General features: G+C 40.1%; 1 protein-coding gene across 2 annotated transcripts; it reads left to right on the top strand.

The window, feature by feature from the left end:
• Positions 1 to 909: 909 nt before the first annotated feature.
• Positions 910 to 14,859, top strand: wnt3a (wingless-type MMTV integration site family, member 3A). 2 transcript variants are annotated; one of them, XM_071492352.1, is made up of 4 exons: positions 910 to 1,048; positions 6,073 to 6,314; positions 11,715 to 11,980; positions 12,076 to 14,859. In XM_071492352.1, exons 1-4 carry the CDS (start codon positions 927 to 929, stop codon positions 12,553 to 12,555), a joined length of 1,110 nt encoding a protein of 369 aa, XP_071348453.1. In that variant the 5' UTR covers positions 910 to 926; the 3' UTR covers positions 12,556 to 14,859. The 2 variants fall into 2 exon arrangements, with proteins under 2 accessions (XP_071348453.1, XP_071348454.1); XM_071492353.1 differs by lacking the exon at positions 910 to 1,048 and adding an exon at positions 1,081 to 1,239.
• The last annotated feature ends 3,343 nt before the right edge of the window (positions 14,860 to 18,202 follow it).

Genomic DNA, 18,202 nt, shown 5'->3' with positions numbered 1-18,202 from the left:
CACAGTGCAGTCACAACAGAGCATAAGGTAACATTTGGAGAAAGAAAAACAAAGCCTTCTTAAATTAACGCTGATAACATGGTCTTTTTAGCTGCACCCGAGGATGAGTTTAATTTATCATGACAATATCACAGTTTTTTGTTGTTTTTTGTTTTTTTTTTCTGTTGTTGACAGACAATTTTTGTTGACAGAAAGCCAAAGATTTTAGTGTTTTATTTTAAACATTAAAGAATAATTAGATGCAACAGATGGCCAAATCATAAGGGATTTAATTTGGAAAACACTAATAGCAATTTACTCTATAGTTTTATTCAGTCCACAGGGGGGGGAAAAAAACTTCCAAACTTCTGATTTTACATTCATGGTAAACAGGCACAAATAAAGGACTGGAGACCTTCATAATGGTCTCAAGCAATTCACACATATTTATTTATGCATTTTAGAAGCTTCAAGCCAGGGAGTGAAATCCGGACAGGTTGTTATAGCTACGCAATCCACAGGGGTTCCGATGTCTATTTAAAACCCCTCAGACCCTCCCTCTCTCTCCTTTAAACAACATTATATATCACACACACACTGCATGCTAATGCGACCAATTCTCAGTGCGCACTAAAACACATCTTAAAATTGTCTGAGTTCAAACTGCCTGAGTAGGCAACAGAGGGAACATATCATCAGAATTCCCCCTTTGGCAATACCTGCTGATTGGGTCCTAAAAAAAAAAAAAAAAAAAAAAAGCCAGGAGCAGCTTTTTAACTTTTAATATTTGGATCCTGCCGCGAGTAGACGGACAGATAGATCCCCCCTCAGTTTTTCCTGGGGGATAGGAATAAAAATCCATCAGTGCAAAATCTTTTTTTTTTTTTTTCCCCTTTTTTTTTTTTTTTTTTTTTTTTTGGCTCTGCAGTTCAAATCTCTGTGCGCGTATGAGCGCGCATGTAGGCATTCTGCTGGAGATGTTTTGCGAAACTTTAAGGATGATATACCTTGGATGTTTCCTGTCGCTCTGTGGGCTCACGCATGTCATGGCAAGTTATCCCATCTGGTGGTAAGTTTTTATTTTCATTATATCCTGGGCACTTTTTTTTTTTTTTTTTTTTTTTTTTTGAATGTTGAGAAGCTTCTGTGTCAGCTTGAGCGGTTTTAGTTGTAATTTCGTTTCTGACAGCCGCGGAACATTTCGGTGAAGTTGTTCCAGCTCGATTTCGAGACGCTTGACATGTGTGTTAACTGTCTGAGGTGAGGAGAAAAAATACGTGAGTTACTGACGTTTTTATTTTCACAACTTCAGCGGAGAACCGAGCCGTGGAGTCCAAAACCTGTGGGCGAAAAACATATTTCTGAACGTCTCTGTTTCGTTGTTAATGTCATTTACTTAAGGAGCTGCGGATCCCGACACTTGCAGCACGAACAACGCGATTTGACTGAGAGCAATTTTCATATTCAGAGTGCAGCAGGTGCAAAGTTAGTGTGTTTACAAGTGTGTGTATGTGTGTGCACGCTAGTCAAGGCGCATGTGTGTATGGCGGGGTTCGGTTGTGGGAGGGGTAGGGGGGTCAAAGTGGCGCAGAACAAGCATGAAATATGAAATGATGCCCCGAGTCTAGCTTATGTGCTTGAGATGCTTAAACATACTGGCAATGCAGTTGATCCTTTATGTAACGTAAATTATTTATAGAGGATAATCAGTGCAACATCTGAGATAGAATAATTACATTCTATGTTTCAGGCTTGGGGCACCTCTTTCACTTTTATCTGAACGTAACCGAAAGCTCAACAGCAGATTTTACCACAGTTTGACAAGTAGAAGCAGCATTTGCTGATTTGCTGTCATGGATGTGGAAGTCTCAGTCCACTGCTTTTTTTTTTTTTTTTTTTTTTTTCATTAGTTCCTTCAGTTTTCTTTCCAAATGTTCTCAGAAATCAAAATCTTGACATATCACATTTAATTTGAGGACTGTGGCATTCCACATTCACGACAATGATAATAACATCTTTATTGCATTTTCTGTCTCTCTCCAGCTACAAGTCACTACAGAGGGTGTACTAATGAGCTTGATAATGAATGGTGCAAAAGTCACATTTAAGAAATGAAGGACTTGACAAATATTGTCACTGATTAGCACTATTCATTCGAATTGTCTTTCTCCAACAAATGTGCTGTCACGTCCTCCGTCTGGTTTCACAGTGTTCACACTTGATCCATCAGCTGCACACATCAATCACAAATGTCTTTTTAGCACTAAATGTTTGTTTAGTGATGCCTTTTTTTTTTTTTTTTTTTAATAAATCATTCATCATTTGGGGTTGCTTAGATATTGGGTGTACCCTAATCTGCTTCCCTTAATGGGTCCCCTGGTGGTATTACTGATTTGAAACTAATTACATGCTCAGCTGGAAGGAAATCCTGATGTAACAGCGGGCCCTCTGGACAGAGAGATGGGGGAAAAAAACCTGACAAATCAGTAGACTTTTGGTTATAAAAGTCAGTGCATTGCAGTCACAGTGCGTTCTCTTCCAAATTATTTGAGCTTCAGTGTATTTGTTGAATGGTGTGTGTTTTATCATCTGACATGAGGATGTTTTGCACTTGATGTCTGATGCCAGTGCAAGTCTATGTTGTGTTTTTCTTTGGCACACTGCAAACAGAGCAAGCAAAAACCTTGATTTTTTTTTTTTTTTTTTGTATTTCTTTTTAGTGTAGACAGTTATGAATGGCACAGTGGAAGGCAGGCTTCCATTCTGTCATAACAGAAACCCTGCAGCAAGTCAAGATCTAACTTCTGCGTGGATGGTTTGATTTTGGAGGGTGGGTCAGGTCATTGATTGAAGAGCAAAAGAGCGGCAAGTAAACATAACAGAAATAAGTTAGCTGTGTCATTCTTACCAGTATAAACAATCTTTGACTGCAGGAATAGCACATGAACTCTGAACTCTTACTGAAGTGTTTTTTTTTGTTTTGTTTTGTTTTTTTTATTTTTTTTTGCAAGACTGCTGATGTATTTTTTGTTTCATGGCAACTCATCCCAAGTCAAATAATGCGGTTCCCTTTGGATTGCATTGAATGTGCCTGCATTGTCGCTCCATTTGCAAACAGCATGTCAGCTATCCAAGAGCTATCGCTTCTGTGAAAAGCAGCTCGGGATGTTATGCTGACAGAAGCTGATGAACCTGGCTTCAAGTGGCCGCTGGAGCTGCATCACACTCAGCATATGTGCCACGGTAGTGTGTTGGGATACAGATCTGCACTAAGACAGGTTCATGTCTGTCTCTTCTCGACCTGCCATGACATAGCCTGGCTGCAGACGCCACCCTACCACCCCCTTCCCTAGTCCACCCCACCTTAGAAGATAAATACCTGGAGGTGAAAGCTTGCCGCACATTCCTTTTCCCAAACATATTCTCTTGATGTCAAAGTCGGCTCCAAGGCCCCAGGGCCCACGAGTAAAGTGGTAATTCTAAGGCACCCTGCTTGGGCTTGCTGAAATATGCATTAAACCTGCTCTGGATACACTTAGATGAGAGGGGGAAAGTCTGTACTGAGACAAAAAATGAATGTGACATATGTTTTTGCTTAAGTATTTATTCATAACAGTTTTAACTAAAGTGTTCATTTGACAACACAAATCCTCTGTTCCTTTACCAATTACACTGAACATCAGTTTCTCTGGAGGGCAGCTGGTTTCAGACGATAAATGGATTTTTTTCTTGAAGGAATTAGAGAGATTGAAGGCAAGAGTGCTCAGTAGATGCCCAAAATCCAGACAACACATAAAATACTAGCAGTTTGAAGTATTTGAACATTTGTTGGAACTGGTATCTAAATACAGTGTTCTTAATGCAATAGCTCCTTAAAAAATCATAAATCATCCGTGGTGGAACATGCCCTGCCTCTTCTCTTAGGCCATTTCCTAACACAGGAAGAGGTGGCATGGATTACTCAGCCCCACTGAGACAGACATGCATGAGTGGAGCAACCTAAGCACGTTGACTCATCATGATGATTTTGTGTGACACGGTTCAGCAGGATGACCTGACAAAAATGCATGCAAAAAGGTGTAGTCCTGATGAGGCCCATCAAAGACTCATGTGTTTCTTAATAGAGCAAATCACACCAGAAAACACCAGAGTTTTTCAGCTGGTATTTCTGCCTCCATAGGAGCTTGTTTCTGCTGTTGCATTTGCATTTGATCATTCGCTAATACAAAAATCTTTTCCAACCATGGAGGTGAAGAAAATGCCATGAAAAGTCAGAGGTGCCACATTTTTATCTTCTGTAGAGTAAAGACAAAGCAGAGGGGCTACTGTTTATAAAAACTACAGGCCTGCAGTACTTGTTTTCACCTCCCCTCAGCCCCAATAAACATCTCTCAAAGATGAAACCCTGATCAGTTGTTGCACATTGCATACTTCTGCCCTGTTTGTTGTGTGGATTTGGGACAGCTTCTACTGGGAATGATGGTGCTTCAGGATGCATGGACTGACAAGGGCCAAAGAGATGTCAGTTTCTAATAGGAGTGCCCTTGTTTAATGATGGATGCTGCAGACCAACCACAGACAAACGTGATTTCCTAATTTTTAATTTGTCCAAGCTTGCTTACTGGATGTCTCATTTATGATTAACTAGAGAAGTCTAGTCTGTAGAAATTAAGCTAGAAGTTCTTTTCAAACTGGCGTGACACGCAACTTCTGATATTTGCTCGGGGATATAAAAGTATAGTTCACTTACAAGGTCAGCTGATGGCTTATACACACACTTTGACACTTGACAGACAACATTAAAGTGTGATCTTTAAAAGAAATCAGCCTTTAAATTTCAGGACATAATTGAGGTATTCAAGGTCAGCATGTTGTAGGCCGTCGGAGGCCGTCAGCCAGGGGTCATTTTGCTGAGGAGATCTTTTCTTGGGTTGTGAGGTTTTAAAGAAAGCAGCCTGAGGCCAGTGTCAGGAGTTTTGGTAATCTTGTTGTGATCAGCGATTAGTCCTTGAACAACAGTGAACAGGTCAACAGATAGTGAGCTAAGTGAGTAGCATAAGCCTCCACACCTCCTGGCTCTGACTTTGTGCAAAAGCTACAGTAACTGTTATCAAGCCCATATCACTCAGGGGAGGATCATCAGGCTACTGCTGCCAGTGTTCTTTCTTTAATAGACAGGTGATGTGAAATGAGGACTTGTCTCGATTGCCAACAAGCTACTTTGTAGCTACTCTGCGGGGCTTTTGCCAAAGATAATAGGAACTGTGCGATTAAATAATCAAGTAGTAAAAATATTGACATTGACATTGACATTTGGTGACATTTCAATAAAAACTGAATAGCTCAGGTCAAAGGGTCATACAGTTCTAGAGAAGTGGTGTTATCTAAACTTCAACAATACTTACACATAGATAATGTTACATACTATGTAATGGTACAATGGATATCCCATTTCTGTGATTACTAGTTAGTAAAAGTCCTAATTGAGAGAACACAGAAAATAAAGACGGAAAGACAGAGAGAAAGCAATAAAGGCAGTGAGACAGAGAGATGTAATCAGTGAACCAAGTTTGCACTTGTTGTATCCCAGAATACCTTCCTCAAAGGAAGAGGGGGGTTGGGTTCAGTGTTACTCTTAATACACTCTCTGAAGTTTCAGTGTAGGGTTTGCACTCTTATTACCCTAAGCTGAAGGCCTGTTAAGTGTGCGGACAGTTAATAACAAGGTGTAGTTTTCCAAGTTGTCAGCTTAAGGTCTATGAAGACCTCTAGATACATTGTGGACTTTCATCTTAGACAGAAACCCTGCCTGCTTCTGTGGCAGCAGGGCTGCAATTTCAATACACACAAAGGCCAGGTGTCTGCAGAAAGGGTAGTTGAAGGGATAAAGGATGGATGCCTAATGGTAGCATCTGATACAGCAAATAAACACACACACAATCAAACATAGACAGACGTTAAATTACTGTGCGCCTTAGAAGGGAAATTAGTCTTTAACTTCGGTGGTGGTAAATCAGTAGATAAAGCCACAGATAGTTGGATAAGATGCAATCATAACAAAGCACTGACAGTCTGACTTCCTCTCTCCTGTAGGTCACTAGCTGTGGGCCACCAGTACTCATCATTGGGTACTGAGCCTATTCTGTGTGGCAGCATCCCAGGTCTGGTGCCCAAACAGCTGCGTTTCTGCCGCAACTATGTGGAAATCATGCCCAGCGTGGCCGAGGGGGTGAAGATTGGTATCCAGGAGTGCCAGCACCAGTTCAGAGGGCGACGCTGGAACTGCACCACCATCAATGACAATCTGGCCATATTTGGGCCAGTGTTAGATAAAGGTAATGTTTCACAGCAAATAACTGTTGCTCATGCATTCAGACACATAGAAGACCTTTCTTTCTTGCTATAAGTAACTTGTCACTTTGCGTCAGTCCCAATAACCAAGTGTTTTCAAGACCCACCCACCAAAATTCCTGATGTTGTCATTTGTCACAGTCAATGAATTGTGTACCTGATTCTGGATGCTATACCCCCCCAAATTTCTTGGAATTCTTGGTTCTTCAAACCACCTAAAAAATGAAAGTGGCTCATTGTATCTTCATGCTGATTAACTCTTCCATTAGCAATCCAATATTCTCTGTGTCTTATATTTGCAGAAGCAAAGCTGCATTCCCTGCGTGCATCATTCATTATATTCATTCAAATCCTTGTTTAAATAGACATAGGACTGAACAGGCTCTAAGCAGGCTGTGTGCATGAAATAATGTACACAATTAAGATGAGTAAGTTCTGTCTTGTTGGAGTTTTCTTTAGGAGGAAATCCCCCATGATTGTTCTGCTGTACTTTCCCCGAAATACCTTATATAAGATTTTCGACTGAGAGTTTTCCAAATTACATTTTTCCCAATAGATTTTGGGATTACGACTTTCAAGCCTATGTTATTTCTGGTCTAGTCAAGTGTTCAAGCTCTAGAAAGCCTAACTGTACAATACAAAATTATATTTCCAACCTTTGTTATACAGTGTGTTTGCCTGACTTGAGAAATGCAGTAGTGATATAATATCTACCACACTCATATCTGTTGTTTTGCTAAATATTAGACTGCAGCCAGTAGTCAGTTGGTTTAGCACCAAAGTGACATTTATACACTTCAGTTTTGGTACAAGTTAAACCAACAAGGGTTAAATGACTGCAGCAAGTAGATAAGATGATTTTTGATTTTGTTTTTGTATTTCTCCTGTGTTATATTCTTGCTGATTTTCCAAATTGACTTTCAAAATTCAGAATGAGTGCAGAACTTAGAGGTTGAGGGTTGGGATCTAAACCTGTCATCTACTTTGCAGAAGACTGATGTAAACAAGGGGTGGCTGGAGGTTAGTTGGGGCAATTGCTTTTAATAAACTCCTGAGTCAGTTGATAGAAGAGGCTAGGTGGCTAACGACAGGGGTCCTCAATCTGAGCCCTTTTGTGGTGCAAAATGCCACCACATCTCTCCCATTGCTTCCCCTCCCAGGCCTAAATTGCAGGGGTAGTGAGTGGAAAGAGGAGGCAGCTACTGGGCTTTAGTAAATCATTTTGATTGGATTAAGGTCACTGAGGCCCTTAATAATGTGAGAGGTCAAAGTGGCTGGATTAAGTGCCTTTGTCAGAGGCCAAGGAGAGTGACTCAGGGGCTCACAGGCCTTTGATAGGGCTTAGTAGGAGAGGGCTTCCATTTCATTGGATTTGATTGATGCTGGTGTTTGTCTGTGCAACAGGGCCATTGTCCTCACTGGTGTCTGTTTGTCTGCGATTCAGACTGTTGTGTGTCGGTTTCCTCCTGCCTTTTTTGGGGGGCAAAGCTGAAAGGAAGAGTAGGCGCCTTTATTGGCTTCAGAGGCTTAGTTCCTATCGGTTAGCCCATCACCGCCTCCTCACCTTCATCAAGGGCATTACTTTGTTTTACAGAGGTGGATTAAGCTGAGTACTAGAAGAATAAAAAACATGGCAGTTTAAGGAAGGCACTACTGTGAATTGAGTTGCGACAACAGTCAAATAATAGATAACTGAATGGAAAACATTTAACAGTTCCTGTTTGTGGAACTGCTTTAATCATTTACACAACCTCACAAACATGCTCATGCCAGATGTGATCATACACGGACATGACCACACACAAAGATTCACCCACCTAAATGCACACTGTCATACCCAACATTATATACCAAAACATAAAAGAGTGTTAAGTTCCTGCTGTAAAATGGACGTATTCTTCCTCTATGCATGTTCTTGCTCCTTTACACATGTTCTGATCATCTCTCTATGTTTCTCCTTCACTCCACACCCCAAATCATGAGCCCTACCTCTAGGCTATGTCTGCGTCAGCACTCATTAATTTACATTAACTAAAGTGTCAAAACATGCTCTGCTGGAATCTGCCTGTGATGAAAGGTAATAGAAAGCTGCGCAGGTGTTCTTAGTCCGCAGAGCCGATCCCAGAGCTGTTTCGGCATTCTTGGAATTTACAGAACACCTACCTATGATATGGGTATAATCAGTCTCCAGTTTACGAGTCATATGATAGAATTATTAAGGGCAACATTGCGAGAAAAAGTGGACAGCCACAATTTCACAGGTGTTACCACCCATGCAGGTACGGACATGCACGGTCACTATTCTTTTTGAAACCATTAAATTGAAATGAGGGTCATAGGAAACTCCTCTTACGTAATCTGTAAAGCATGTGGGGGAAATGCAAACTTTAGTACTGAAGTAGCTCTGACTTATCTAACCCTTATTCCCTTTAGGTACTCCTGCCCTGCCCAAATTCTCTCTACCAGGAAAACCATCTATAGATCAACCTAAATCATTAGGTCCCATCTAAACTAACTGGGAAAAGGTCAGGGGATGTGGGTTACGACCTACGACCTGAGGATGAGAAAGTGTAACTATTTAGGATGAGCTAAGAGGTCTCTGCTTTTCATGAGACGTATGTCTCTCCATGCTGGGGGAGGGAAACTAGCGCACCAGTATATCATTAACTCTGGGCAAGAAAGAAAGAAGGGGTGTGGTAAATGGAGTTGATGGGGGGACCTTAGCCCCACTCCCTGCTGGGCACTGCTCAGAGCACAATATCTTCGCAACCATGAGATTAAGCAGGAGAAAAAGTGCTTTTCCCCATTCACACGCCCTTTAGATTGTTTTATTAAACCATTTGAATAGGGATTTCCCCGTCTGCCGACAAGCGGGGTCCAGCCAATGCATAGTTCTCTGTTGCTATGACTTAACTTGGTCCCCACTAATCACTGGCCAGGGCAAATTTCATATAAAATATCTGGGGCCATTGTGGGACTAACACAGCGTGACAGTGGCAGCACAATAGGGGATTCAACCCCCCAGCAGGTTGTAGGGACCACTTGGCCTGCCAGGATCTGGCAAAGTTTGGTGGAGGAGTATTGTTGTATTGAGGAAAAGTGTCCTGAAATACCGTAAATTGGTCATAAAAGTAAGAAAAGGAGAGGAACTAATATAAGATCTGGTGTTTCCAAGTGAAGTATGCTATGCTATTACAGATGTATTTAACTCCAAATGGTGACACCATGTAATACTAAGCAAGATATCCAATATCAGTAGTTGTTTGATAAGGTACAGTATATGTACCACACACTCAGTTGAAATTATGCCTTGACAATGGCACCAGGTATACAATGTGTTGCATATGTAGAAATAGAGATTTATAGATTTCATAAATTCAAAACTAAAACCTTGCTGTTCAGGAGTTTTATGGACAGTAACATCATTGCTTGTAATATAGAGATTTACTGCTATCAGCCTGATGTGTGTATCAAAACCAGTCTCTGTATTTTGTAAATATAACATGTTATGTAATGTATTGAATCACTTTTCATTTGGGTTCAAGTTCAGTTCATATTCTCACAAATTGCTGTTCACAGCATTAGAAACCTTTTCTTCCACACAAACAATGAGACAATAGAACATATTTAATTTGCCCCAATCCTTTTTCTTTTCTCATTTTTCATCCCAAAATAATCCTCTTTTTGTCTCCTATTTTCATCTCTCCCCTTTTACACTCTTCAGCATCATTGCCCTTCATCCATAAGGTCACATTTCCAACGGTGTTCCCCAAGGTTTTGTTTTAGGTCCACTTTTCTTCACATTTTTCATAAGTAATGATCCACAATCTGTGATGCTCTAGATTAAATTATATTTTTATGCTGATGATACAATCTTGTATGTCAGAAAAGAAAAAAATGAATTGACACCCAAATCCTGGGTCAAATGGTTCAAATGAGGATTATATGCAGGGAGAAGCTTTTATCAAATAGATAGTTACAGAATCCCTTACTAGCACTTGAAACGGAATCCATTGTATATACCTTGACATTTTAGATTGATGTAGCGCTAACACCTCACAAATTCACTTCAACTCACTCGTAGCTCCCAAATTTTAAACATACTCATACTTGGTTGGTTCTAGATGATGCATGGTAATATGTAATTAATCACTCTAGGCAGTTTCTTCCTGCTGTGACTAAATAAAAAGAATAATACAATATCTAAGTGAAATGACCTGTGGTGGATGCAGTAAGCAGGACTCGAGGAAGGAAAGAAGAACTTCAGTAACCTTGTGCTTATGCAGTAGTAGTATGAAGTGGGTGGTGGAGGATGCCAGTAGACCTTTTCTCTTGCATCATTGTTTCTAATGCCCTTTAGTCCTCAAACTGGTTGGAACCTGCTGTAAGGGAGGTGCTCCTACTCCCTTTAGCTTTATACTCCTCCCTTCTTTCTTTTCTTTCTTTCCCTCTGTCGTTCCTGTTTTTTAGACAGGAACATGCACATGCACTGCTTCTTTCTTTCTGTCCCCCACACACATTCACACACTCTCCCAAACTATTGATCTTTAACCGTCTCTGTTTATCTCTTGACTCTCTTTCATATTGTTCATTGTTTCATGTTTACCTCTGGTGTTTCCACTTTCTTCATCTTATTCTCTCTGGCTCTTATGATTGTGCAAGACCATACAAGTACATATATACCTTCCTGCCATAATGAGTCCTGTTAAAGCAGGGAATGCTGAAGCATGCAACGTCTTTCCTTCTGTAACAGTTGCTTGGGATTGCATATCTGGACACTACAGGCCCATCTCTGTGTTGTGTCTATGACTTGTCCCCTGAGTGTGAGGCCGTTTCCTAACCTTTCAAAAGCTTAATTGAGTCTCTTAATTATAGGCCTGTCAAGCCCGTCTCTTCCTCTCATCTCTCTGGAAGATCCTGATCCCTCTGAGTCATCAGTTAGCTATGTCAGACAGAGACATAGAGGCCTTTCTGGTCTTATTCATAGACAGGACGATTGATGTCTGGGCTGAATGAACCCACGCACTGGTACACCTTGGTAGATACAACCTAAATAATGTAGCCAACTGAAGTAGAGACTCTACACTAAAGTATGTATAGTTTCTTTGATGTTACTTTGTTGGCTAGGTCTGAGAAATATTTGCTTATGCAATTATACAAGACAAAACACAAGCAGATGTTCATATAAACATGTGGTGACCTACATTCTCTAGCATTTTTTTGTAATTTGATCCTGAAAATAATCATTACCACCAAGATACACATTACTCATGTGATAATCCATGACTATTCATTTCTGTCCCTGTGTTCGTCTGCATGATAGTACAGATATGATAGTTTTCAAATGGTATATTTCTCACAGAACTGTGTAATTCTCTTTCCAGCCACTCGAGAGTCAGCATTTGTTCATGCCATTGCCTTGGCGGGAGTGGCATTTGCGGTGACCCGTGCCTGCGCTGAGGGTTCAGCAACCATCTGCGGGTGTGACACACGCCACAAGGGCCCCCCTGGTGAGGGATGGAAGTGGGGCGGCTGTAGCGAGGATGTGGAGTTTGGGAGCATGGTGTCACGGGAGTTTGCTGATGCGAGGGAGAATCGCCCTGATGCGCGCTCAGCCATGAATCGTCATAACAATGAGGCAGGAAGAATGGTTAGTTTTCTGAAAGCTTGTCTTTCTGATTGTGTTGTGGCAGTTTTTCTACTTTGAGATGTTTAATTGACAAATGCTTTTTCTTTTTTCCTTAGTCCCTCAATGACAACATGTTCCTGAAGTGTAAGTGCCATGGTCTTTCGGGTAGCTGTGAGGTCAAGACGTGTTGGTGGTCTCAGCCCGACTTCCGAGTCATTGGTGACTACATGAAGGATAAGTACGACAGCGCATCTGAGATGGTAGTGGAGAAACATAAGGAGTCCCGTGGATGGGTGGAGACCCTGAGACCCAAGTACAACTACTTCAAACCCCCCACAGAACGCGACCTGGTTTATTATGAAAGCTCACCTAACTTCTGTGACCCTAATCCTGAGACCGGCTCCTTTGGCACTCGCGACCGCATCTGCAACCTGACGTCCCACGGCATAGATGGGTGCGACCTTTTGTGTTGTGGAAGAGGTCACAACACCCGGACTGAGAAGCGCAAGGAGAAGTGCCACTGTATTTTCCACTGGTGCTGCTACGTCAGCTGTCAGGAGTGCGTGAGAGTCTACGACGTGCACACCTGCAAATAGAGACGTCCGGTTCTCATCTTAAGTCACCAAAATTTTAAGTCCTCAATAGGCAGAAGAACAAATGCAGGAACTTTTCTACAAGACATGAGGGACCGTAAACTTGTCTGACTTGTCCATGGACTCCAGCAGCAGACATACCAGCCTGAGATGAGAGATGAGATGCTAAGAAGAGCCAGTCTCTGTCTCAATCAGCTGGAACAGTCGAGAAGATGTTGACGTCACAAAGCATCACCCGTATGAACTGTGATGGTGGTGAGGATGACAGCAATGTTGATATAGCATTGTCGAAAGAGTTTTCATGTACTGACGTAGTAAAGGAGAACTGTCGGCTTAATGACAAACACCATATTGGTGATTTTTTTTTTTTTTTCTGTGTTAGTAGTTGTTAAGAATAGTACAGCACTGCCAATGCTTTCAAGTCTATGGGGCAAACAATGAAAATGTCACATTTTCTTCATTGTTTAATAATCGCTTGTTTTTGCCACAAAAAGTGACAACATTTATGAGAAATTTACATGTTTTGACACTCAACAGCATGCATTCTCCTCCTGAACATTATTAGTATGTATGTTTATATCTGAAAACTAACATTATCATTGTGTGAGTGAGTATTTGTATTATAGTGCTAATATGTTACTGATGTTTTGGTAAGAATGCACTTGCACCTGAGTGAATGTAGCTATTACGCTGTGATGTGTTTACATGTTCACAAATTCTTAAGCTAATGAGTTAATATCTGGTTTAAATGACTAATTTTATCTGAGAGTACACATGAGCCACATCAACTGAAAATTGGCAAAACAAGAAAATACACAGTCTGCACATTTCACGAAACACCTGGTAAACACTGGAAGCTTTTTCTTAAGAGTAACAACGCTTTGAATGACCAAAGACAAGAAAAGAAAACCCCGTTAATGGCGGTGGTCAGAGAGATGTAAATGAATCTGAAAGGTCAGCACTTGTGTCCTGTTGAGAAATATGAAGCATGTTCTCCTTGTTTTTATCAGTATTAGCATTGTCTCATGTGACTGGGTGTGGGGAAAGCTCTTATTTATAAAAAGGGATATTCCCACCTTTTTTGTTTCATTTATACAGATATAGTACTCTTTTATTTTCAGATAGAAGTTAATTCTGTGCTCCCTGAGAAGAAATACAAATGGCAAATAAACCACAAACCAAGCTGTATCATATAAGCTCTGTATAATGCAGTATAATTTGCAGTTGCAGTAAAATAATGACCAAAACCTGTGCATGTGATGATTCTCAGCTGTGGCTTATTGTTCCCCAAACTAAACAACAAGCAGCATCACTGAAACTATCAAGACTTCCCTTATTTTAATGCTGCTAAGTTAATATGTGTGTGTGTGTTTAGGTCCTTATATAGAGTATGTTTTGTGTATCTGTGTTGTATATGTATATTTTTGCATGTACTGATTCTTTCTGTGAAAGAAATATATTATATATAGTTTGGAAAAAATGTGAAGTTTTGACTAATTCTTACATACAGTAATTCTCATTTAACCAAATAGACCAAAATAGAGTTTATGTTACTTTAGTTGTCTTTGGTTTTTGTAGTTGTGCCAAACATCAGGGCAAAAATTATTAATGTTTTTCTCCCGTAAGATGAAATAGAATACAGTATTTATTTATTTGGAAAGTGAAAAACTACTGAAAGAGACAAAAACTTGTAACAAGTGGGTGTACCATTTCAATGATAGCCTTGACTATGGTGAGATGTGTAAAGTCACTGATGAATTATTGTTCACAGACAATGTAATGCTATGTCTCAGGCATGTATAGTTTTCAGTCTCTAATCAAAATTGCTGACCCACAGTAACTTTACATCGTGACTGGAAATAATTAATGAACAGCCATAACCAGTTTCACATTTAAGTCATTTTTATTAAACTACACAGCAACCATTATCAGTGCAAGAGCTGTTCTCTCGCTGTACACTCTGTGTGTGATTGATTGCTCGTGTGGACAATTTTCTTATGTTCTAATTTTTTGTTAAGTCTTTAAATCCAAAGTTTTGTACAAACTAGTTTTTGCATTTTTATGGGTTTCTAAAATTGGATGTTTTTTTATAATTATTTATTTCATGCTATGTACATATTAGTAAGTAAAAAATATATATTTGCAGAAAAAAACTTTTTTTTAAAACAGTGTTTTGACTTGTAACACTGTAGCCTTTTTACCTCATATCTGTTTTTCCACTGACTTCACACAGGTATCGTTTGTCCTACTGCCTGTATTAGATTTCTAAGGTTAACTCTTTAACACCAAAATAAAACAACATAAACAACCAAACTGTTGGTCTGTTATCTATGACTGAATTTTACATGTAATGAATTATTTTGTTGACTCCTGTGAATCATTACTGCCAAGACATAAGTACAACTGAAGATGAATTAATGGCCAGTGCCCATGGACCGTTGACCATGAGGGCTTATGTTAGGAAGGGGCCATTGAGCATACAGAATATGTGTATAGATACAGCACTTGAATGCGAAGCTGATATCACGATGTGAAATAGGTTGGTAATATTATCCTGGGTCTCAGACACCAGGTGCTTTGGACAGTGAAGACAAAATCCTTTTAAAATAACATACAAAGCCTTGACTACGACTTTTCAGAATTTGAAAAGTGTGAAATAGATGGGGATTTAAAAAAATAACCTTGATTGAAAAGTCACACCAAACTATTCCTTCCAAAGTGGGGCACAAACATGTGTAATGTTACACTGTTTGGTAATTTACGCTCAGAGCATTAGGTGTTATGAATGGCAGACTGACATTGGTCAAAATGAGTTTTGAAAAGGTGTGAAGTAGGTTGTGATCATAGAGAGCCCAGAAAGACGATTTGTCCAGGAGCACCATCATGGGTATAATAATCTTAGCAATAAATAGTAATAGTAATAGTGCTTTGGTACAACTGTTTTGATGTCATACAATGTCCTGTAAATTTGAGTGCATCAAATATTTTTCTGATTTGTTTCATATCTCCAGTGAGAGATTTTAAATTTGCTTTTATTACATCCCTCATCTAGTGAAATACACATTATTGCAACTTTAATAATTACCATGGAGGTTATGTTCTGTTTATTTATCAGCAGGAATATGCGAAAGGTACTGAGCCTTTTTCCCAATATTTTTCTTTCTATGGGTCTGGTTTATGTTATTTGACACTGGCCTTGGTAGAGGTCTGTGCTCTCTGAGTGCTCTTCTAGTTTATAATTTGATTGCCACCATCTCCTTCTACTGGCAACCTGTAAGAAAGTAGGACAAATGTTCATGTGTTACAATTGTATCACTTAAATCCTGTTGAGTTAAGGGATGGTGAATTCAACTCAAGCGATTGGCAGTTCTCAATACATTATAAAATATCTCTTCAAAATAAAATACCTCTGTCACGATATTAGTGTTTGCATACAGGAGCATGAGGACCTATCTACTAATAAGCCAACAAACTCTGAACCTTCTTCAGTGACAATCATGCATGTGTAAGCTATAACCATGTGGTTACCATGTTAAAAACCTATTGAATTAGCCACAAGTCCATCATTACTATTGCAGCCTACCACAGATAATGCCATTGTTTTCTAAGCTCATGATGAAAAATCTCATCATGGATGTATGGACGAGTTGTCAGTCATGAACATCAATAGATTTAGGCCATAATGCCCGAACATGGGCTATGGATTTGGCATAGAAAGAAAGGAGAAAAAAAATAAGGCAGGACTAATAATTTGATTCCTTTGAGAGACTGCAGCGGCCAGCTGTGCTTTTTGGAGAAACAATAATAACAGAAAAAAATCTCAGTGATGAGAGTTTGAAAATAGATGGAGCTTTGTTGAAGAGAAAGACCTGATCTCAAGATAGATTAGTGGCTGGATGTGAATAGCGCCCACCAGTGCTCCAGCTCAGCCCCTGGACCCCTGATAGTCTCTGAGCCCTGCAACAATGTCACCACCAGAGGCCAGGTCTCACTGCTATCTAACCCCATTATCACACAGAAAGATTGATACACACCCCCTCTGGAGTGGAAGCACCACAAAAAGTGATACCCTTCCGTTCTCATTCATGATGATTCATTAGTCTGCCCACCCCCACATCAAACTATATTTTAAGCTGTCTTTCACAGTTTGTGCTGTGACTGAAACTCATTACTTACGTGTACTTATTTTCCCAGACATTCATAAAAATGCTATGGCATTTAAACCCTGCCTCACAATGGGAAATGGATAAAGATTTGTTGAAGTGTGTGAGCTCCTAGGAGTCAGCCCAGGCTCAGGTTTGGTTTAGTGACCCAGAGACTGTCAGCAGCCCATTCCACACCTCGACCTTTGACACTTTTCACACCATCTGAATGGGTGAAAACAAGTACAAAACATGAAACAGATCACAGGATGGACAGAAACTCCGGCCCTGCAGCAACGCTGTTTTTTTTTGACTGAAGGAAATGGGCCCTTCCCTTCAGCCAGACCCACCTAGCAGCTTTGTCACCCAAGTGAGATGAACATTGTTAGCAGATAGTTGCCAGAGGAGGCTATGGCGGCCCCAGTGAGAGAGATGGTATCCTGACTGTGAGAACTTCGACGCGACCAGACTGCAAGTGGCACCACCCAATAACCATATAAATGGGAGACAATGGGCCTAATTGCAATTAGTGTCCTCTTTTTATTTTATATCCTGAGTTTCACCCTGACTTTCACAAGAGACAACTGCATGCATTTCAATAAAGCTATGTTGTTGTGGGACAGACCAGAGCAACATATATACAGTGGAGTGGTGCAAAGGCCCACACTCAAATGACGCGATGCAAATACTCCCACTGAAGTCACACTTTGCATACAGCCAGCTTCTGTTTCTCTCCTCCTAAAGCCTTTTGATGTACAGTTGAACATGGAAATCTCTTCAAACTGTTAACAAACATGCCAGCTAGGATGGTTATTTATAACATGATCAATATGAGGTTGAAACGTAGGGTTAAAGAGTCACAAGATGATATATCTGAGAGACTCTGCTGGTCTAATGCACAACAACATGTGTTTGAGCACAGGCTGTTACTTTAAAGAATGTGATTCTCAAAGCTCTTCTTGTTTATAGGTCATACACACCAAAGGTGATGGGCCAAAACTGAACTACAGAGGGGAGTGCAGTGTGTGGGCATTTCATTATGTAACTGACTTTGAAGCCAGTCTTTTGATGTCTGTGTGTTCTTCTGTCTGAAATTAGATCACTCCCTTGGATTCAATACATCTGTTTAACACATCAACTTCAGAGGATCCAGATGGGAAGATTATTAAAGGTACTTTTTTTTTTTGTTGGAAAACATCGGCACTGGCACAACCAAATTTGAAGAACTAACGCAAGTAACTTTTCCATGTAACTCCCAAATGAAAATATTACACACTAACGCCACCTAAAAATGTTACAATGGCATTATTTTTTGCCTGTTTAGCCTGGTATTCATACAGCCTGCAATTGATGAAGTTTCTCACTTCTATTTTCTAAATAAACAGATCCTGTCAGCCCTCACACTTTATCCAACACTTCAGCCACTAAATTCTAACTTAAGCTTCTCCAATGTGTTGTTTATCACACAATACTAATCACTTTTTTGCAACTTTTGAAAAACATTAGAC

The sequence above is a fragment of the Trachinotus anak genome, unplaced genomic scaffold (assembly GCF_046630095.1).
Source record: "Trachinotus anak isolate AG129_WGS33_773 ecotype Australia unplaced genomic scaffold, CSIRO_AGI_Tana_v1 ptg000012l, whole genome shotgun sequence".
Taxonomy (NCBI): domain Eukaryota; kingdom Metazoa; phylum Chordata; class Actinopteri; order Carangiformes; family Carangidae; genus Trachinotus; species Trachinotus anak.
The sequence above is the reverse complement of the archived record's forward strand: the minus strand, read 5'-3'. Positions and strand labels throughout refer to the sequence as shown.